The 12,026-nt window shown below is 30.6% G+C and overlaps 1 protein-coding gene across 14 annotated transcripts in view; it reads left to right on the forward strand.

Annotated features, from left to right (window-relative positions):
• LOC124429118 (protein Skeletor, isoforms B/C) overlaps window positions 1–12,026 on the forward strand; it is a 105,385-nt gene that overhangs the window by 67,329 nt on the left and 26,030 nt on the right. For all 14 annotated transcript variants that reach the window (XM_046973966.1, XM_046973976.1, XM_046973967.1 and 11 more), the window contains one exon: window positions 372–483. In XM_046973966.1, the coding sequence (XP_046829922.1) occupies window positions 372–483 (112 nt within the window). The remainder of the gene's footprint in view (window positions 1–371; window positions 484–12,026) is intronic.

The raw sequence follows: 12,026 nt of genomic DNA on the forward strand, positions 1-12,026 counted from the left end.
ATTTATTTTTTTCGCGGACTATAGAATCAAGTTACACCGACTAAAATATAATTGAACAAGTATCCTTTTTGAGATGTTTTGGGGGGAGGGTGTGTGTGTGTGTGTGTGTGGTGATGGTGAAAATAAAAAACAATTTTCTATTATTCAATTCCGAGGTATCTGAATTGATAAAATTGTTTCTCTCGCTTTTGATTTTTTTTCATTCCTTTTTCTTTTTTTTTTTTTTTTTTTGAGTCACACAGAAAAGTTTCTATGAATGACGTTGTTTTATTATTTTAGTTCTAATCGCGAAACAATATAGATATCGATACGATATTTAAATATAATTGTCATTCGATTGTAATATCAATTTTTCTTTTTCCATTTCCCAGAGATCCACCAGTATTGAAGGCGTTCGACAATGCCGACATTGTCTTAAGGTTGCCACAAGGGAAACGCTTGCGAGACATTAAATGGCTAAGCGTTTGGTGCAGAAGATTTACCGTGAGTATATATCGATCGTTATATCATGAACTTTAAATAATATATAACCGACCTACGTAACGTAAATCATAAAGATTATTATATCAACAGCTCTGAAAAAAAAAAAACATAAAAAAGAAAGAAAAAACAAAAAAAGTAAAAAAAAAAAAATAAAAAAGACAAGAGAAAAAGAAAAACTCAGGAATGAAATTGAAATTATTATCGATTGAGATTTATTAAATTGTTATAATAAATCGGGATGTTTCTTAACGATCATCTAAATCAATTTAAATCTTCTTCGTTTAAAGATTAGATATTAACTGGCAATAAGACGTAATAAAATCGTATTGATTATTATTATAATTAGGACAGAATATATTTTTATTTTTTATTTCTTTTTTTTTTATGTTAGTTTGTTTTTATCGATTGTTCAACTCGAAGAAGATTTTCTTGCTTTAATGATTAGATATAAAAAATAGAAAATTGCAAAACACAACGAAGTCATAAAGATTATTATACTGGAATAATTAAATAAAATACAGATCACGTTAATGCATTTATTCTCTGTCTTACTTATATGATTTATCTTATAATGAATCTAGATAGATTTAACACTGTAATTAATTTTCAAATAATTATGGGAAAATATTTCTTATCGATTTTTCTAATTCGAATATAATTTGTTTGTTTCAATTATCAGATATAAAAAAGTACAATTATCAATACAACGGAATATTAGTTAAAAATTTCAAACAAAACTAAAAGATCACCTTAATGAATTTATCTTTTCGTCATTTATTATCAATTACTATGACTTATTTAAAGATTATGATTTATCTAAATCTAAATATATAAAATTACTAGTACAATTATATATCTAAAAATTATATAATATAATTATATAAAATATAAAAAAAAAAATTACGACCGTAGACGCAACGAAGTCGTAATGGTTAACATACGATAGACTCATTAAGAGAATACAAAAAAGAAAAAAAACAGAGAGAGAGAAAAAGAAAAAGAAAAAGAAAAAACTTGGAAATAAATTTATCCCTAGATCAATTGATCCTAGTATATAATCAGCATTAACTCAGATTTAATCCACGATCTCCTTATATAAATAAAAATTAGAGAGAGAGAGAGAGAGATAGAGATAGAAAAGTTTCAGTTCTTCGACATGAGGGTTGGCGAACCCCTAGACGGAGCCCTTTATTTTAAGCGGCACACGATGCACGGAAAATGGAGATAACTTGATTTTTCAAAAGGAAGGGGAGAAAGACAGAGAGAGAGAGAGAGAGGTCCATGGGACCTATCGGATGAGCGCATTCGTGGTCAATGGCGCGTGTGAGATGGATACGGAAGCTAAAGATGAACGAAGGAAAAGGAGAAGGAGGAAGGGAGAAGTTATGGATAGAGGATAGGAAATATGAGTACGAGGAATGGTGATGGTAGGGAAGGTGGAACGTGGATGCAGTTATGACATAATCGTAAGCTCGCGAATAGTATGGGTCGAGTATTAAACTGTGCCTGCTGGCCATAACTATACGTAGATATTCGAGTGTTTTAAGAGCAGGGGGTAAAGGGGGCGGGGGGAGCAGGGTGAGTGAGTGAGAGGATGGTGAGAGTTAGCGATGATGATGATGATGATGATGATGATGGTGGTGGTGGTGGTGGTGGTAGTGGTGGTAGTGGTGATGGTGTTCTAGGAGAATGAGTGTGGTAAGGTTGGTTGGTTGGTTGGTTGGCTGGTTGGTTGGTTGGATGGATGGTTGGGATGAAGAGCCGAAGGGTAGCTTTGAGACGAGCATATCGAGGCTTCGAGAGGAAGAGAGCTTTTGCTCTTATATTAGGAGGGCTTTAATATCGAAGTCTGAGGGGTGCTCCCGTACCGTGACAACCCTCCATCAGACACGCTCTGTCACCGCAAAACGCGCCCTCTGTGTCCATCCTACCGACGACGGACCTCTCGGCTCTTATACCGGGTGTCTCTTTGACGACAGAGAAAAAGAGAGAGAGAGAGAGAGAGAGAGAGAGAGAGAGAAAGAGAGAGAGAGAGAAAGAGAGTGTCTCATCGAGCCTTCTCCCCTCCACACTCCACCCTGCCTCCCTCCTACATCTCACGGCTTCGTCATAGCTTCGTTTTATCTCTTTCTCTCTAGCTCTTTATCTCTATCTCTCCTCTCTCTCTCTCTCTCTCTCTCTCTCTCTTTCTCTTTCTCTCTCTTTCTATCTATCTATCTCTATCTATCTTTTTTTTCGTTTCACGATTATTGGTTATATTCTATGAGCTGATATGTATGTATATTCTCTATTCATGATCGAGGCTATATATAAAGATTGCTTTTTTCGAATCTAAAGATTATGTTTGTTAAAAATTTGATCCCTTAAGCCTCTTCCACTTTAATGATAATAACTGTATAGTTAGTCCTACGTATAGATAAGTATTATTTTTTTTCTTTCCCCAATTTAATACAATCGATACGCGTTATCAATTAAATGTAATATCGAAAAATTATAATATGAGTTAATACGCGCGCACGCGCACATATTATTATTATTAACATTAAATGAACATTATAATTTATCGTGTTAATTTATGATTATGGATATAACAGTGTTTATGTTATTTATCGTAATTGTCGTATAAAGTTTTATCGTATTTAAACGTTTGACCGATCGTAGAAAAACGATATCCCTTTCTTTATAACTTTAAACTTCCACTCGACAATTCTTATTAAGAAAGAAAGAAGAAGAGAGACGGAGAAAAAGAGATAGAGATAGAGAATGAAAGAGGAAAAAGAAAAAGAGAGAGAGAGAGAGAGAGAAGAAAGAGTGACTTTATTCTTAAGTCTCGTTTAAAACTCTTTCTTTAATAGGTTTTCTCTGGGAAACTTTTGCAAGAGATTTGATCCTCCTCTTCTCTCTCTCTCTCTCTCTCTCTCTCTCTGTCTCTCTTTCTCTTTCTCTCTCTCTCTCTCTCTTTCTCTGTTTCTCTCTCTATGGCAATTCGTAATATTTATCTCTTTCTATCTCTACGTTTAAAAATTGATGGAACCGAAGGAGGACACGTAAATAATCATGACCTAATAACATTTTTTATTTATCTTTTACAAGAGAAACAAAAAAAAAAGAGAAGAAAAGAAAAGAGAAAAATTAGCTTGAAATAAGCGAAAAGTATATCAACCAATGGCAAAGCATCATCGTCGTTCTGTTTTATTGATTTTCCACTTGCTACGTTGTTTATTCCACTTACACAACCCTCTCCCTTCACCCCCTTCCTCCCATTCCTGCTTCCCTCACCGCACTCCTCTATCACTTTAATTTCAACTAAATTATAAACTTAATACATGATTTAGTATGATGAACGAATTTCGCGTAAAATACAAGCGTATCGTTTGATCGATAAGTTTGTGTTTGAAGATAATAAAAAAAAAAAAGAAAAAGAAGAGCAAGAAAGAAAAATACAAAAGGGTTTCTTTACCTTTAATATCATTTAATCTGTTTTTTTTTTTTTTTTTATAAGAGATAACCGTGATTTAATTCCTTTAGTATTCGTAATAAAATTCTTATTTTTAATTATTCTAATTCCATTTTTATTAAAATTTTATTTCATATTATACATATCATAGAATGTTTCAATAAAAAAAAAAAATAAATAAATAAATATATAAATTATTTCTTTCCATCTGTCGTTCACATCTAATTCAAATATTTTTGTTCGATTTGCTTCTACAGTTACAAAATATTTTATTTTTATATGTTAATTTTATAATTTTTATTATATCAAATATATATATATATATATAATATTATATAATATTATATATATATATATAATATTTTATAATTTTTTTCTGATCGTGCAGACATCGATTAGGCATCAAAAAGGAAATAAAACTGAAGAAATAGAACGAAATAAAGAATAAACAAGAGAGAGAAAGAAAGAAAAAGAAAAAAAAAGAAATAGAGATAAATACAGACAGAGAAAGAAGGGGTAGTTTGAATCATATCGAAGGGTGAAGACCGATACACAGAGGGAATGGGTGTATAGGGTTTTGCTTGAGTATTTGGTAGACAGTAGCTGTCTGTCAGTCAGAACTCCCTAGTAGAGTTACTTCAGCGAATGTATTGTCAGAATAAACCTTTTTTCTCCTCTCCCCTCCCTCTCTCTCTTTTACTTTTCCTTCTTCTTCTACTTCTTCTTCTTCTTTTTCTTCTTCTTCTTCTTCTTCTTCTTCTTCTTCCTCTATTCCTCTTTCTCCTCTTCCTCTTCTTTTTTTTAGTATTTCTTTCTAAGAGAACCCTCACCCTCTATACCCTCTAACGTTCGAGACTTATCGTCTAGCATTGCGAATCCAGCGCTTTCTCGAATCCACCGGGGGTTTCCTTTCAAAAGGTACAGAGATATCCTTCGACGATATCAAACCACCGTTCAATGGACCACTGATTCAGATAGGATTTAGTAATTTTTTTTTTTTTTTACCTCCTTCACCTTCTTCTCCTCGCCGACCGATCTTCCAACCCCACACATGCACGTCCTTTTCCCTCGTGCACGTTTTTCTTTCTCTTCTCGTCAAAGCAACGAAGCAACCTAATCTAAGGCTTCCGTCCGTTGTCCAAAACGGGCCAGTCGCATTAGATCGCATAGGTATACATTTATGGGATGGACTGGGAGTGGGGGATTGCGGATTATTCTATGAAATCGATTAATCCTTATTGTATTGTAGCAAGGGATATATAGAGATTCAGTCTTTTTACTTACTTACTTTTTGTTTTTTTTTTCTTTTGTTATCTTGAATTCGTTCGTCCCTTTTGTCGTTTATTTTTTTTTTATTTTTTTATTTTTCTTTTGGCTTTTTGTTCTTCCTTTTTTTTTTGCGTTTTTTTTCTTTTTTTTTTTTTTTTTTTTTTTTTTTTAATCATGCTCGTCATCGTAAAAGAAATTCGTTCGGTGAAAATTCATCCAAAGAAATTTTTTTTTAAGTATCATTGCATTGCAAGCATTATTACATTGTGACCTTTTATCGATTGGTATCTATTTAATTCGGGGAAGAGGGGGCGGCGGCAATAGCAGTACTTTTAAATATTTGTTCGATTATTTTCAAGTAAAATGTGATATAATATCGATATTGAGGAGTCGAGATATCGATAATAATTATTGACACTTGATCATTTATACTAATTTATACTAATAAAATATATATATATATATATATATATATATATATATATATATATATATATATATATAAATGATCATTTACTTTACGAAAATATTTATAATAAAGAAAGATACCTTTATTCCTATTATTTATTTTTATATTTGCCTTAATTCGTTTTTCCTTTTTATTTATTTTATTTATATTTTTTATTTATTTTTATATATTTTATTAATTTATTTATTTACATACACATTTATATATTCTGTTCTTTCCTTCTTTTTTGTCTTCTTTATTCTTTTTTTCCTTTTTCCATATTCAATTCATTTTCATTTCTCGAGAAAGTAATTGGCATTTCGCATAATCGAGCGTTTCGATATCGAAACGGACACGCACCCCAATACGAAGGGGGAACGAACCGTAATCCCCGATACGGAATTCAACATAAGCTCTCGATAAAGTTTGTCGAGTCAGCAACGACAGTCGACGATTTCTCTGTCTGCTCTTCTGCGAGAAAAAGAGAGAGAGAGAGAGAGAGAGAGAGAGAGAGAGAGAGAGAGCATCGAAGAAAAGGGTCGTCCTTTGGGCGTGTCCTAAGCATTTGCATTTGAATTCACGTTGTCCTGTTCTTGAAACACTGGAGTTAATTAAACGCCTCATAGTTTTCCATTACGTTATATGACGAAGTAAGTACGAATGTTTCTGACACCAAGTGGACGAATAAGTTCCGTTTGCGTATACGTAGAATACAACAATTAATAACTATATATTTATGTGTATATGTACATAAGTATCTACGTATGTATGTGTATATATATATATATGTACGTAAGTATGTATGTATAATATATATGTATATACGTGTGTATGTATATACGTATATATATATGTATATATGTATCTGGAAACTATCATGAGCTTCGTTATAGCGATAATTATTATTGTTGTTCTTGTTCTTCTTCTTCTTCTTATTATATTTTTTTATTATTTCTTTTTTAATATTATTATTATTTATTATTATTTGTATTATCATCATCATCATTACTATTTATTATTATTTTTATCATTATTGTCGTCATCGTTATTTATTATTATTTTTATCATTATTGTCGTCATCGTTATTATTATTATTTTTATTATTATTTTTATTATCATAATTATTGTTATTATTCTTTTAACACGTCCCTATACGATATACGTTTTAATATAATATGATATCACTTAAGTACATATATACGTATCGTAAGTATATAAATAATTACGTACTTACGATACGTAATATTCGTTTAGTATCTAGACTATTTCGAAAATGGTGGAAATATCACTAACTCTTGACAGCCATTTTATATCAACCTACGTATTACTTACTTATTTACTTTCTTACTTTCTTACTTACTTATGTACTTACTTACTTACAAGTGCTTTCTAAGCACGTTTCAGAACCACTTGAAAATCGTTCCAGGGCATTGCATTTTACTCTCTTACCCCCACCCTCCTCCCTCTCTCTCTTGCTCTCTCTCTCTCTCTCTCTCTCTCTCTCTCTCTCTCTCTCTCTCTCTCTCTCTCTGTCTCTCTCTCTGTCTGATATACGCACATTATAACTTCACAACTAATAGTCGATTACTGAGAACGGATACGATGACATTGAAACCACTAAGGATACGAGGTAAATAAATTTAAAATAAATATAATATATTGTATTTTGATAAAATATGAAAAGTGATCATTGAAAAATATTTCGCTCTTGAATCTGAAACGAAATATATATATATATATATATATATATATATATATATATATATATTTAACGGTGTCGTTATTTTATCGTCACGATCAAATATCATTTTCTATATATATATATATATATATATATATATATATATATATATATATATATATATATATGGGATGTCACAAAACAGAGATTGACTCGTACCGTATCTAGAAAATACAGTTTTCCATATGAATACAATTTTTATAATTAGGAACTAATTCAAAAAAAAAAATTATAATATCTTGAGGTATAAAAGCATTAAAATAATTTGTTACTTAGCTACGAATTTAAATACGATGAAATTGCTATTTGATGAAATCGAATGAGAATTAGTCTCTTTATCATTTTCTTGTTTAATTTCATTTATTTTTATTTTTTTTTTTATTTGATTTTTTGCTCTTGATTTTCTCTTTCTTTTTTTTCTGTCTTCTTTTTTTTTTTTGGTCGTTATTAAAAACTTTTTCTATGGGATCCCATCGATACGATCCTGAAGTAGTGAATCAAATCATTTGAGACTTCCTGTATAAAGAGAAATCTTTTAAAAGAGATATAAAAAGAATTCTCTCTAAAAAGTAAAGAAATATGGTTTTTATTGAAACTTATTCGAATCGATATTATTTGTCGTTTAGTTTATCCTGATACTTTCTCTCTTCATGCTCCAATATGGTTTATTAAAAAAAAAAAGAAAGAAAAACTACTAATAATAATACTAATAATAATAATAATAATAATAATAATAATAATAATAATAATAATAATAAAGACAATAAATAAATAAATAAATAAGTAAGTAAAATTGATTTTTATCGAAACTCGTGTGATCATTAATATGATTCTTCAATAATAATTATTATTGAGATCATTGATAACAATGTTTTTTAATAACAACTTTGATAAAAAGAATAATCCGACGTTTTTTTTTCGTAAACTTAACGTGGCCATTTTGTCTGCGATATCGTTAACAGGAAATGAAAAAGAATAATTCTCTAAGATGTAAAAAGGAAAAGAAAAAGAAAAGAAAAAAATTAAGCAAATTTGACTTTTATCAATACACATGGCATTATTATATTTTGTTAATTTTCGTTTATGATCAATTGATGTATTAAATAAAAAAACAAAAAGAAAAAATTTCCTAGGAAACAAATAAAAATTTGCAATTTTTATCCTACGCAAATGAATAACATAAAACTATTTTATGTAAAATGAAATATTATCAATGTAAATATATATATATATATACAGGAAAAGAATAATTCCCTAGAAAGTGGAAAGAGAGAAATTTTATTTTTATTGAATCTTTCGTCGCAGTATTATTTATAATCACATTTTGTTCAACCTTTCTCAACTTTCTAACACGAATAATATATAAATATTTAAAATGACATTATGAGTCCTTAGGAAGTCGAGTAAATTTTTATTTTTATTGCGACTTATACGATTACCATTAATATACTACAGATTAAAAAATAATTATTACCAGAATATTGATAACATAAATTGGAATAATTCAATAAAACAAAATAAAAATTCGATAAATTTTTATCGAAACTAATGATTATTGTTATTTTTCAAAAATGTTTGTCATCAGATTTCTAATAACAATGTAATTTGATAATATGTCAAGTAAAAATTTTACATATAACATGTCCATTTACTTTAACAATATCATCGACATAAAAAAAAAAAGGAAAAAAAAATAAGAAAGGAGAGAATAATTCCATGTATAGAAAATAATTCAAAATTCAAATTTCATTCGAATTTATATTGTACATTCCCATATCGTTCGAATCATTATTATCTTTCAAAAATGACTACTATCATCAGACCATTGATAACGATGTCGTTTGATAAATAAATATCTGTGACACGTAACATATTTATGTTATATATATATATAAAGAAAAAGAGAGAGAGAGAGAGAGAGAGAATAATTTCCTAGAAAATAATCAAAACATCAATTTTCATCACCGAACATATTAATCGCGTCGTCTTCTCATCTAACATCATGGTAATCTTTCAAAAATGATAATCATCGATACTACTGATAACAATATCGCATGATAAATCAAAATCTTTACGCGCTCATACACACACAAACACACATACATACACCTATATCTGTAAATGCATAACACACATATTTCGACTTCCATCCTAGTCACTAATATAGAGACAGGTGAGGAGTGAGAGACGTAGAGGGTGAGTACGTTGGCGGAGGATGTTATAACATTGAGAAAGAGAGAGATAGACGGAGAGAGAGACAGAGAGAGAGAGAGAGAGAGAGAGAGAGAGAGAGAGAGAGAGTGAGTGGAAGAGAAAGGGAACGAGATAGAGAAAGAACGAGAGTGAGAGCGAAAATGAGAGAGAGAGAGAGAGAGAGTGAGGGAGAGAAAGAAGAGGGGATGGTTTGGACGATCAGGTATTGAAGCAACGTTGATAGTCCTGGGTAACATTGGCGCATGCGCAGAAATTACGACACCCGGTCGATTTTGGCCGGGCCTGGGCTGGCTGCTATCCGAGGATGCAATCCTCTCTCTCTCTCTCTCTCTCTCTCTCTCATACTCTTTCTACCTCCTCTACTCGATCCTTCCATCTCTCTCACAATCCTCTCTGTTACCACTACCTCTTGTTTTCTCTTCCATCTCTCTCTCTCTCTCTCTCTCTCTCTCTCTCTCTCTCTCTTTCTCTTTGCTATAGATTCTTCGAGCTCGCTATCTCCCTCTTTTCCCCCACCATCTTTCTTTTTCTCTTTCTCTCTCTCTCACTCTCTCCCTCTCTTTCATCCATTTCTCACTCTTTCTTATTCGACACGTCGTGTCTGCGTATACGTCTGTCTCTTTCTCTTTCAACCCTCTTCTCCTCCTACTCCTCCCCCTCCTCCCCCTCCTACTATTACTACTGCTACTACCACTACTACTACTATTACTACTACTACTACTACTACTACTACTACTACTACTACTATTACTACTACTACTACTACTACTACTACTACTACTACTACTACTACTACTACTACTGCTACTACTACTACTACTACTACTACTACTACTACTACTACTACTACTACTACTACTACTACTACTACTACTACTACTACTACTACTACTACTACTACTACTACTACTACTACTACTACTACTACTACTACTACTACTACTACTACTACTACTACTACTACTACTACTACTACTACTACTACTACTAAACTACTATTACCACTTTATTACTGTTACTACTACTACACTTCTATAGCGACTTACTATCACGTTAACTCTACTATCTTTCGTCTGGAGACTTAAAAGCGCCGCCATTTTGAACGGAGATATCTTACGCATTGCGATCCAGATCGCAACTCGACGTTATTCATTATACGTCCTTGTTAAAAGGTCGGCATTTTTCTCGACATTTACTTACGTTTTCGGCCATTTTTTCTAACGTTTTTTTCTCCTTTCTTTCCTCTTTCTTTTTTCATTTTTCTTTTCTTTTTTCTTCTAATTTTGTTTTTGTTTTTTTATTTCTTTTATTTTTTTTTTCTTTTTTTTTTTTTTATATTCGGTATACATCGTCATAAGAAAATGAGAAAGGGCAAAAAAATGGTTCCGTAAAAGGGGAAAACTACTTACATAAGGTTTGATCATTTTTCATCGCCTTTCCTCAGAGTCATTGTGTTTTAATTTAAAAAAAAAAAATAAAAGAAAGAAAAAAAAATTATGTTGTCTCGTATTATGGAAGCCTCCTTAAGGAGAAAACGTTCGTATTATTTGTTCATCGCAATTTTGAAAATTCGTTATATTTTAAATGGATATTACGTTGTAATACAATAGGGGGAAAAATATATTCAAATATAATGAAATATTTTTATCGAGAAAAAGTGATATTATTTGTTAAGTTTTATTGATTCGTTCCATTTTTAATTTTCAAAATCGTTATCAAATATAGGAACCATTTAAGGAAAAAATAAAAAAGAATTAATGACGTATTTTAACGATCGACTCGTAGTTAAATAATCGTAATAATTTAGAATAGAATAGCGAAATGAAATTATTGAAATGATGTTTTAATTTTGCGATAAACTGATTATTATATGAACGTTAATGAAAATGAACAAATTCATTTAGTTAATAGTTAAACATTTAAATATTTCGTCTAATATGATATGTATATATATACACACACATACATATGGAAATAATTGATATTTCATATTCGAAAAATCGGGCTCACGGCCGGAGAAGTGGACTTATGTGTGTGTGTATGTGTGTATACATATATATATATACGAAAGGTTAAAGGCCGTGATATTTCAGTGGGACGCCATTTTGCTACCGCCCACGCTTCGCTATCCCTTTGAAAAAGTATATAACTATGTATGCGCTAGTTTAAATCGTACGCATAGTTATTATATAATATATTATTTTAAATGTCGAAAATTAAATTATTCAATTGAACATTCAAATAAATTAAAACGAATAGACGAACGTTTAAAGAAGAATAAATAAAGAAACAAAGAAAAAAAATAAAGAATAATTATTTCCTTACAGAGAATCATAAATGGATCGTATTTCGATGTAATATAATAATGTTTAAAGGAATTCTAATAAAGAATAAAATAAAATGAAATAAAAAGG

Source organism: Vespa crabro, chromosome 14 (assembly GCF_910589235.1).
Source record: "Vespa crabro chromosome 14, iyVesCrab1.2, whole genome shotgun sequence".
Lineage (NCBI taxonomy): Eukaryota > Metazoa > Arthropoda > Insecta > Hymenoptera > Vespidae > Vespa > Vespa crabro.